The 11,259-nt window shown below is 41.9% G+C and overlaps 1 protein-coding gene across 1 annotated transcript; it reads right to left on the bottom strand.

The window, feature by feature from the left end:
* Nucleotides 1-2,095: 2,095 nt before the first annotated feature.
* On the bottom strand, nt 2,096-10,736 carry SPRYD7 (SPRY domain containing 7). The gene is made up of 5 exons (XM_057413740.1): nt 10,616-10,736; nt 9,193-9,309; nt 5,967-6,133; nt 4,832-4,934; nt 2,096-2,279 (listed from the first exon to the last, which is right to left on the bottom strand). The coding sequence occupies exons 1-5, from the start codon at nt 10,734-10,736 to the stop codon at nt 2,182-2,184; spliced, it is 606 nt and encodes a 201-aa protein (XP_057269723.1). The 3' UTR covers nt 2,096-2,181.
* Nucleotides 10,737-11,259: the final 523 nt, after the last annotated feature.

Here is an 11,259-nt window from a genome sequence, read left to right as displayed (position 1 = left end):
ATTGAGTGTACTATCAGCAAGTTTGCTGATGACACAAAGCTGGGAGGAGTGGCTGACAAGACAGAAGGCTGTGCTGCCATCCAGCGAGACCTGGACAGGCTGGAGAGTTGGGCAGGGAATAACTTGATGAAATATAACAAGGGAAAGTGTAGAGTCCTGCATCTGGGCAGGAACAACCCCAGGTTCCAGTATAGGTTGGGAAACGACCTGTTAGAGAGCAGTGTAGGGGAGAGGGACCTGGGGGTCCTAGTGGACGACAGGATGACCATGAGCCAACACTGTGCCCTTGTGGCCAAGAAGGCCAATGGCATCCTGGGGTGTATTAGAAGGGGGTGGTTAGTAGGTCGAGAGAGGTCCTCCTTCCCCTCTACTCTGCCCTGGTGAGACCGCATCTGGAATATTGTGTCCAGTTCTGGGCCCCTCAGTTCAAGAAGAACAGGGACCTGCTGGAGAGAGTCCAGCGCAGGGCAACGAAGATGATTAAGGGAGTGGAGCATCTCCCTTATGAGGAAAGACTGAGGGAGCTGGGTCTCTATAGTTTGGAGGAGACTGAGGGGTGACCTTATTAGTGTATATAAATATCTAAAGGGGGAGTGTCACAAGGATGGAGCCAGGCTCTACTCAGTGGCAAACAATGATAGGACAAGGGGTAATGGGTACAAACTGGAACACAAGAGGTTCCACTTAAACTTGAGAAGAAACTTCTTCTCAGTGAGGGTGACGGAACACTGGAACAGGCTGCCCAGGGAGGTTGTGGAGTCTCCTTCCCTGGAGACATTCAAAACTCGCCTGGACACATTCCTGTGTAACATTATCTAGGAGTTTCTGCTCCGGCAGGGGGATTGGACTAGATGATCTTTTGAGGTCCCTTCCAATCTCTAGCATACTGTGATACTGTGAAAGGCTTTGATAAAGCTGTTTGTATTTGAAAATTCCAGAATCAGGTAATTTCTAAAAATATTTAAATAAAATAATTCATTTATGAAAATGCATTAACCCAGGAAGAGCAAAACACAAACATTCAGTATGAAGATTTTCTTCACAGTAAAAATTCTTTTAGGAAGTATATTAAATGAGACAAAAGCAAAAAAAAAAAAAAAAAAAAAAAAAAAGCATCTCATAATTTATATTCAAGGGCATCACATTTTAGAACAATATCTTAGCCATCAATCGTTCATAAATGATTCACAAAGAAATTAAATATGCTATTCCATAAGAGAATAATCTAACTTACAGTTTAAGATGTAAGGCTTCACTCTAACATCTCCTAGCCTTCCCACCTGACTCTTCACATAACCAAACTGAGTGATCTGTACTTGCTCTCCTACACCAGTAATGCAGCATGGTGGTCCTCAAACACACAGGTAGTGTTCAGGTTTCATTTTTAAGGTCCAACAAAAAAGTATTACTAGAGAGTGTCATTATTATTTGTGTCAATAAAAGCAAATTAAAAGCTAGGAGAAATAAATAAGTTACATTTGCTTGTCTAAGACTGAGGGAATGGATTCAACTATACCTTGCAGAAAAAGTACCTATCTGCTAGTTATGCCATTGTATGGTTAGTCACTGTTGTGTCAATAAAAGCAAATTAAAAGCTAGGAGAAATAAATAAGTTACATTTGCTTGTCTAAGACTGAGGGAATGGATTCAACTATACCTTGCAGAAAAAGTACCTATCTGCTAGTTATGCCATTGTATGGTTAGTCACTGTGCACAACTGGGACACCGCAACTCCAACTCACATGCTGGACACACAGTGCTCCCTTTAAACAAAGCACGAACTTCTGGTGAAAAAGTTGGGGGGGGGGAAATCAAGAGAACTATCCATCTCCATAGCTATCGTATGCATAAGAACTATTTGCTTTACAGAGCTCCAGGCTTTTTCAAAATACTGAATGTAATACTGATGACAATAATATCCCTTAGTATCCTTATGCATCAAGTACAAATCGGAGAAAAACACTGCCCCAAACACTCATTTTCAACTACAAACCATTGCCAGAAATCTCATATTTGCAGCACAGTTACCTGGTATTGCAGTCAACACATTAATTCTGCAGACCACAGTCACAAGTACTTACTTAAAATACAGATATGGTTCCTAAATGTAAAGTGAAGCTTTATTTAAGATGACAAAGCTTTTCTAACAGTGCAGGGTGCAAATTTTCAGTACGAAGACATTCAGAAGATTTGTTGCTCAAAAAGGATCTTTTCAAACCCTGGTGGAGGTGTGTGATAAAATTCACTGAACTGACAATCCAGAATGGCACTGTCATCAACTGCAGAAGAGAACCGAAAGAAGGAATCAGAGAAGGAACACTTACACATTGATCCTCTACCACACTGTCTTACTAAGTTATACACCATGCCCAAACCAGGAATATTCTCCAATTCATCCATTATATATATCTAATACATTTAAAAGACATCCCTTCAACAAACATGTTAAAGCCCTACACACACACCCACAGAGAGGAAATCATCCTTCTTTTCTGCTGTTTTCTTTAGTCAGTAATGGTCCTTGGTGCAGTCAATGGGAATGCTGCCTCTGATTTCACTATAAGCATTAGCAGGGCTTTAGACCATTTCCTCAAAATCTTCTACTCTATTTCTCCAGAAATCTCCAGACTAAGGACACTACTGACACCCATGGCACAGGTGTCACCTCCTCAGCTGCATATTTTTCTGTCTACTTTCTAATTCTGCTGGAGTGCAATGATTTTTCGGGAGATTTACAAGGTTTCAGACGTCTGCAATGGTTGGTGTCAGACCATCTTTTTTAGCAAAGACCATCTGATGCAAAGCAAGCATCTTTGCTTCTTTAAGTTAGAAGTTAATGGTTTTTTTACGATACCTCTCCCAATGTTTGATCCTTTGCATAATCCGAGACGCGAGTGTTTCTACATTGAATGTAGATACACTTTCTAGAAAAGAAACTGCTGAGGATTTTCACAGCAAAGCCTTCATATATTGCATTAGCAAATGGAAATACCAAACCAGTCAGAAAAACAAGATCTCTTTCAAAGGCAACTTCTTTCCAAGATGAACCTGGTACACTAGCAATATTAAAACAGAAAAGCTTCACCTTCATTATTTTGGCTTAGAATTTAGATATCTCAGAGGCAAGGGGAATTTTCACCTCCTAGGCTCAGTTAAAACTCCTACTAGTATATTTGTTCAGTTTTGCAGTACTTACACAGTGTTTGCATCTCACTTCCATATAAGTGCCTGAGGTACAGCTGCTGCCGAGAACAACCTTTAAATCCATTTTTCTGTTCTACATTCTCAGGCTTGATACTGTGTTTGCCTGCCCTATGATGTTTCTTTTTAAAAGGTTTCTGTAGTTCTGGTCTGAATTATGGATAGAGTAATGCTTATGGAATTCTCTTTTCTATGTTCAAATCCCTTCACGTGATTAGAAGTAGCTCACGTTAAATTAAGAACATCTATAGTTAGAGCTTATACTAAGTAACTACCACAAAAAATTATTTGCAGACCTCAATTATTATAGCTACAAGTAGAAGACATGATAATTATGATGAAATTATGCCCACTTGTGGAAGATGATAGTAAGAGCTTGGCAATAAAAGGTCTGCACATCCTCCAGGCATGGAACTTCTTTAGTCAGAGAAAAAATTATTTATGGTAGACTAACATGCCACCAAATGTTTTCTGAGATCCACCTGCACCCTTCATTCTATGTTACACCATTTCCAAAACAGAGGGAAGATGCACCAATGAATTACCACAGCAATTCTGCTGCTCATGCAGTGCTCGGCACGAGATCCCTCAGTGCTGCAGGGCAGTTACTGCCCGCAACAGCCTTTTAGCAGCGCCATCATGGGGCTTCAGAACGCATCACAGACAAAATTTCCACTCTAGCAACTTGGAAAGATAAAATTTGTCATGTACATTTATAGACTTCAAAGGCTCTACAACACACCTAGGGGATTTTCTTCCTGCTCATAAAATTCAATATTACAAATGTATCAATGGGAACATGACCACAGTTCATCAGGAACCAACCATGACAGGAAAAAATTATCCACATCACATAGCTAATGATATCCTGGCAGAGGCTACTACTTACTTTACAGGAATAAAGATAATACAGCTGGGGATAGCTGTAGATGTAACAGAGGGAATCCAAGGAGCAGTTATCATTTGCTGTATGTTACAAGCCACAAGTGTAGCTTTGATTACGCACTGAGTTGGGGGAAGTGATGCCTTTCAGAAGAGATGTTAAACAGAATTCTGACTACTGGGGAACTACAAAACAACCGCCAAGTTCTGGAAAAGTAAATTGTTAACACATGCCTTGGCCAAATTCCAAGTTCCATAATTCATAAATTCTTTCTTAAACTGCCTTTGCAGGGATTAATTGGATATGATATTTGTTTCTTGTTCAAAACTGCTGTGCTGTATTGATGGTTGCTGGCAAAACAGCTACCACAATTTGCTCACCAATTGCTGGATTTCAAAACTGGGCATCGATTTGGTACAGCAGCAAGGAGCTGTACCACTACAGCAGCAGCTGTACTAGTGCTACATTAAAGTTATTACTTCCAGAAGAAAATACAAACAGCAATTCAGTATCTATTTGCATTTAACACTGAATGCATTTATGAAGTACGCGAAATTCACAGGCATAAATACCAAGCTTCAGAGAGAAAGCAGATTAGCCCACAAGTCTACATGAGTTTGAATTTGTTGTTTTTCTTTTTTCCATCTGCTTCACAATTTTTTTACCTGGCGATTTTCAGACTGAGTGCAGTAACTCCCCAACCTTCTGGACCCATACCAAGAAACAGTTTGAAAATCTCTGACTTACCATAGACCACTGGATAGACAGTCCCTCGGATTCCTGAAGCTGGACAATGCATGTTCTTCCCATTTAAATATACATTTAATTCTACATGGTCATATGTAATGCCCTAAAAGCACAGAAAATTAACAAAAAACCCATCAACAACTTTATACATGTAAGACTGCTGCTTAATTTAGCTTTCTTAGCCACAGGCAACACCATCATGCAAACCGCAGCATCCTAGAAAACCTTGCATGAAATATTCCTGCAAAAGACTAGAAGTTAATAAACAACCAGTAACATTTGTATTTGCAGATACTCAGGATTCCTTAATGCTTACTCAGTCTGGATGCAGCGCAGTACTGCATCCCATATCTCACTGGGTTTACAAAACAATTTTCCAAACTATTCTTCAACATGTTCCTTATCAAATGTTTAGGATATATAAAATTTTCAATTATTTCAATATTAAGCAGTTTGTGGGCTTCTTGTTTATATCTCCTCATGGAAATAACTAGTATAGAGCGGTCTGTCCATGCTTCCATACAGAAACCTCTCTCAGCACATTTACTCTGCCAGCAGCAGGAGATCATGGGTTCATACACAACACTATAAATATGTCAACTACACAGCAGAAAGCAAACACTAACTAGGTAATAAATTACTTGTTAGGTAAATGACTTCTGTCACTGTTTTGGTATGGCTGAGTGTGACCATCTGTGTTGTCCCTCAGTACTTCAGAAATCTATTTCTGTGACATAATAAAATAAATGAAAACTGGGGAATTAGCAGTAATACATCAGCTACTTTTCATAGAATCACAGAATGGAAGATCCCATCTCAATGTAGGATCCTTGTGATGGGAGTTATCCATCAGGTAGATACTGCAACTACACTGCAGGAGAGCATTAGAGGCTACTTTTCAAACACTGGCAAAGTCTGTCACTCGTTCACAAATACATCAATGAGAATGAAGACCACTGAAGTCCACTGATATCCAGGCTGCTAATCCATCCAAACACAATGGGACTTTGTATCAGCACTTCCCAAACTGGGAGATGCAAGCTGAAGAACTGTACTGAAATGGTCAGTATGACCACAGAGCTGTAAATAAGGGGAATCTAGGAACATCTGGAAAGTAAAGGCTTAAGGAACTCACCACCACATCACCTTCCTGAGGAAGGTTGTTTGCTGGTAGTCTGTTTTTCTCCTCATTGTTATAGTAGAGAGCTCCATCATTTCTCATCACCAGGCTATGGACATCTCGACCAAGTGGAATTTGATTCAAGTTTGCTTTCTGAGTTGCAACTCCAATACCCCAAATCCCTAAAATGTGACAGTAACATGGCAAGAAAACAAACAAACCAACCTCATTATTTTGAAGACTGCCTGAATCAGGACAGAATACAGAATGCCAGTGCCATGGCCATACTACTACTATCTCTTGGACATAGCAGAACTATTGCAGGTTAGCCCTGGTAGGCAGCTAAGCACCAAGCAGCCATACACTCACTTCTCCCCCACAGGCCACAGAGAGATGGTAGAAGAGGGAAAGAAGACTAAAACCAAGAAAATTTTTCTTGTGGGTAAAGACAAAAATTGTTTAACAAGCAAAAGAGAAGTGGAAGAAAGAAAGAAAACAAACCAAACCAAAAGAATGTAATGGCAATCACTCACCACCTCCCACAGGCAGACTGAGGCCCAGCCAATTCCCAAGCAAAAGATGGCTAACCTCCCTAAAGCCACTCCTCTCCCTTTTGTTGCTTAGCATGGCATTACATGGCATGGAGGATCTACTTGGTTAGATCAGATTATCTGCCCGGTTGTGTCCCCTCCCCACCTCTTGCTGGAGGGTCAGAGTGAGAAACAGAGAAGGCCTTGATGCTGTGTAAACACTGCTCAGAAATAACTAAAACATTAGCCTGTTATCAGTATTGTTCTGGTCACAAATCTAAACCAGAGCATCACAGGAGCTGCTATGAAGGAAGTTATCTCCATGCTGGACAGACCCAGTACAAGCAATCAATAGAAGTAACCAGCATGTATCCTGCAAAAAAAATCCAGAGAATTGTAATCACTTAGCTTAATTTTTATTCCCAGAAAAATACGAAAAGAGACTCTGAAACTGTAGGAGAATGTAAAAAATAAATCAAACTAGCATGGATTTGTGAACAATATTTCCTTTTCCCACTGGTGAGACTATTCTTAGGGAAAAAGAAGAAACTGTAAATATGACAGATCTTGATTTGGTAATGTTTTTGAAACTCATACAACATTGAAATAGTCAGATTATGAAAACATGGTCTAGACCTTTTCAGATTATGAAAACATGGTCTAGACCTTTACAGCAATATAAATGCACGACTGGTTAGAAAACTGTATTCCAGGACTACTCATCACGTCAAATCAAATCAAAAAAGATGATTCAAGTGGGGTTTGAGGTTTTGCAGTGAATGCACAAGGCCAGATACTGTTCCATATTCACATCAATTACTTGGGTAACGTGATGATGTGCTTGTTAAATGTGCTGCCAACACCAACCTGACAGGACTGCAACCTCTTCAGAGGCCCCTCAAGTTTTAAATGATCCTGACAAATTGGTAAGAGGTCTGAAGGAAAATGCATTTGCTTTTTCTGAATTATGAAGAACAGTAGGAACACTAAGTGGCACAAACACAATAGTGGCTTGGCAGGCTGCTCAATGAATATAATATGGGGGTTATCACAGACCACATGCTGAGCACGAGCCTGTGCCCTACTGTTGTGAAAAACTTCTGGACATATGGCACATGTAAAGCCAACACACTGTATGTACAACAGATGAAGGATGTCTACTGCTGCTGCAGCTTGAGTAGAGCATCCATTTTGAGCATCATATCTCAAGACAAATTAGTTCAATTAGAAATATTCTTGAACAAAACCAATCAAAAATGTAAAAACATCACCTATAAGGAGAATAAAAAAAAAAAAAAAACAACAAACCAGCCTGGGGCTGTTTAATCTGGAGAAGACTAAAATGAGGCAAAAATATAATAAAATCAGTTTCAAAAGACAAAATTGCAAACCAATTTATTCTTATTCTTACATACCCAGGAAGAAAAGGACAAAAGTGTGAACAAGATTCAGATTACACTCCTAAAACCTTTCCAATGGTCAGGGTGACCCCATAATGACTTTCCAATAGTCAGGGTGACCCCATAGTAACACTTCTGGGAATCAAAGTTTTAAGTTAAGTGATCTACAGTCCTCCTGCCTTGAGGCACAGAAATAGACAAGACACAGCTTGTCTTGTCTATTCCTGTCACAAGAACCAGGAGAGTTTATTTCCTGTGTTTCTCAAGCAGAAGAACATGGATATGTATTTGTGTGAGTAATGACCATATATAAATAACAGCTGCTGTGGATTCTTGCCCAAACATATAGGATACTAAAATTGCCAAACTAAGACTGATCTGGGGTTTACATACAGTTTAAAACCAAGCAACTGGTTTGACTGCAAGGTGTTTTGGACAGATTTGTGTTCATGCTGCCTGCACTCCAACCCAACTGAACACAAATAACCCTTACCCAGAAAAGGCCATATTCAGGCTCCAGCTGGTACTGTAAGGCCTGTCTGTCTCTGGACTAACACTTCCCTTCTTTCCTCTCCCTATGTAGTTAGGGAAAGAACCACTTCATTTTCACAGTGTCTTTTTTAAAAATACTGGGTAATTTTTAATGTCAGAAAACAGGCAAGCCTGGAGCATGCTCTGTACTAGTGAAGTTGACTGTATTAGTAAAAACATAATGCTTCCAAATTCCATTCACTTTCAGCTGCCTTACACCGTATCTGTGCAAAACGAAGAAACAGGGTGCTGAAAGGCTCCTCTTGATAAGGCGGTGTTGGAGTAAGTGCTGCACATTTGATTTGAAGAGTGAAGTGTAGCACAAGGAGTGTTACCCTTGCTTGGGCAAACACAGTGCATGTTAAAAGCAAATGGAGGTAGACAAATAGCTATAAACACTGCTGGATAAACTGCACTATTAAAAAAAATACTTCACAGCGACAGTATTTTATGGGGTTATAAGCATTTATTTACCAAAAAACATTTCTAACATATGCTAACCGAAAACCATGCACATAACAGCATATAAAACAATATGGTGTTTTTTTAGGGTGTGCGCTCTTTTAGAATATACTTACCATGTTTTTTAATATTTCAGAGCCATGATAAAAATGAAAAAAAAATTCCTGTTACACAATGTCAGCTTATAGACCTCTCCAACATTCACAAGTTCAAGGATGCAATCAGAAAGATTCATGTACTCGGCACTGGAGATACGACCACCCGCAGTCAAACCAACGCACCTTCCAGGTTTAAAGTTGTACATTTTTGCTGACTAACCTGTGGACTGGATTTTAAACTCAAAATAGCTCTTGTTCTGATGCAAAGGTGCATTGGCTAAGCAGCCTCCCGTGCCACATATTCTTCTGCCGTTTTTAACAATCACAACATCTGTTCCTGCAAGAAGAAAAACACCCGCAAAACTTCAAAACATCTTTAGAAGTCTGGAAGCAGCGCTTAAAAGCCCTAAACACTGAGAACTGTTTTTGTTCTTTCTCCCCACCTAAGAGCTTCATTAGCTTGTGAGAACAATGATGATAGGCTATGCTTTGAAGTAGGAAAAGGAAGGCTGTTTATGGGGTAGTTCATCTTCCAACTAGGGCTTATTTATTTAAAATCTATACACTGCTCTAATTTTGCCTCTTGGGTTTCACGGCACCATGCTGATTACAACCTTTGCTCAGCCACATCAGAAGAATAACTTACTATTTAGTCAGAAAGGGTTCACTACGAGACCAGAACCCTGTACCCTCTCTCTATACACTGGAGGAAATATGTCTGCCAAGAGAAGAAAAGGCATATTGGGTAGAAACACTGGATGGAACTGCAAGGTGTTTAGTTATTCTCTGACAAAATCCTTTTATTAGAAACATGCCTGCCAAAACAGAGAGAAGAAAAGAAGCCCTCTGCCAAATTTTTCTTCTCCAGTGGAACACTTCATCTTTAGGCACTGTTGTCACTGTGAGAAACATGGGAAACAGTCAAAGTTCACTGATACAAATGAATAAAACCAGACTAATAATTGAGTGGTTGGGATCAGCCACACCACCTTCCCCCTAGCTCTATCCCCTGTTCTGCTGAAGCTGACCCAGATCCCTTCTCTCCTAAACAACTCCCAGGCATAGCTTTGTGGACAGCTCATCCTCAACACGTGGTATGGCCCAGACTCCCGTGGCTCATTCTGCACCTTCACTGCTGCAACTCCCTGCTCTGAATCACCATCCCTTGTGGAATGACCAGAATCTTCAGCCCTATCAGGCTGCCTTCTCTCCTCAGGAAACCCCTCTGAGACTGAGATGCACCCCTACATACTCATTCTGCTGATAAGCCTCGACTGAATTTAAGCCAAAGTGAGATTTCTTCCTGAAAACTGCCAAATCCTTCCGAAGAAGTAGCCCAAAAGCGACTTCCCAGCACACTTCCCTGGGAGGAGAGAGGGCGCCTGGGGCCGGGTACATTCCCCCTCCGGCCAGTATGGTTACACGGTATTAAGATAACTCCACACCGCTACCAGCGCCGCGCCCAGGCTTCCCCGGTACAACCCTCCCGCTCGCCTCACAGGTCAGCCCCGCCGCGCCACGGACCTGCGGCCTTCCCCGCCGCTGCCAACCCTCACTCTCCGCTCTCCTTCCCTCCCCACGGCCCGTCACAAGCTGCTCATGGTGGGCCGAAGGGAGACCAGGTCCCGCCTCTCCCTGCTTACCCATGCGCTGCGTGTCGAGGTGCACCGCCGGCATCTCCTTTAGCGGGATGTGGCCGGCACCGCCATCCTTGCACCAGGAGAAGCAGCACCAGGAGAAGCAGCAGAACATGGAGGCGGCCATGACTGGCCGCTCCCTGCCGCGCCGCGCAGGCGCAACAGCGGCCAGTGGGGCGGGCGGGGCAGCCCCCCCTGGCGGGCGGGAGGTAGCGGGGCGGGCGGGCGTTCTTGCCCGTATGCCCGCTCCGGTGCGGCATGGCGGGAGGCGGCGAGCAACGGCTCCCGGGACAAGCTGTCCACGCGGGGCCTCGTGAAATCCAGCACGGCCTGAAAAATAAAATCCCATTAAACCTCCATCTTTCCTCAGGAAGTGAAAATTCAAATGGAAGCGAGTGCAGGACAGAAATCCTCTCCTCTGCAGCTGTGGGGTAACGTGGTGCTGGCTTGAGGTGTCAGTACACAAGCCTCTGCATGCAGCCACCTAAAGAACAAGTGACATATATATATATATATATATAATGTGAGAATATATATCTACATGAATGAAAGAGGAAACTGATCATGATGGGCAGGTAGTGCACGTCACATCAGCACACTCCACAGTGCTGGGCCACATGGAAGGGCATGGAAATGTACCGGGCAGTTAT

This window comes from Pezoporus wallicus, unplaced genomic scaffold, assembly GCF_028554395.1.
Source record: "Pezoporus wallicus isolate ANWC-B61680 ecotype Strahan unplaced genomic scaffold, APGP_CSIRO_Pwel_v1 contig_8825, whole genome shotgun sequence".
Taxonomy (NCBI): Eukaryota; Metazoa; Chordata; class Aves; order Psittaciformes; family Psittacidae; genus Pezoporus; species Pezoporus wallicus.
The sequence above is the reverse complement of the archived record's forward strand: the minus strand, read 5'-3'. Positions and strand labels throughout refer to the sequence as shown.

Excerpts from the sequence above, each read along its gene's own strand:
- SPRYD7 (XM_057413740.1), bottom strand. The coding sequence starts at position 10,736 with ATGGCCGCCTCCATGTTCTGCTGCTTCTCCTGGTGCTGCTTCTCCTGG. Across the intron at positions 6,134-9,192 it reads GTTTAAAATCCAGTCCACAG|GGATTTGGGGTATTGGAGTT; the intron begins GTTAGTCAGCAA and ends GTCACATTTTAG. Across the intron at positions 4,935-5,966 it reads CTCAGGAAGGTGATGTGGTG|GGCATTACATATGACCATGT; the intron begins GTGAGTTCCTTA and ends CTGTGCTTTTAG.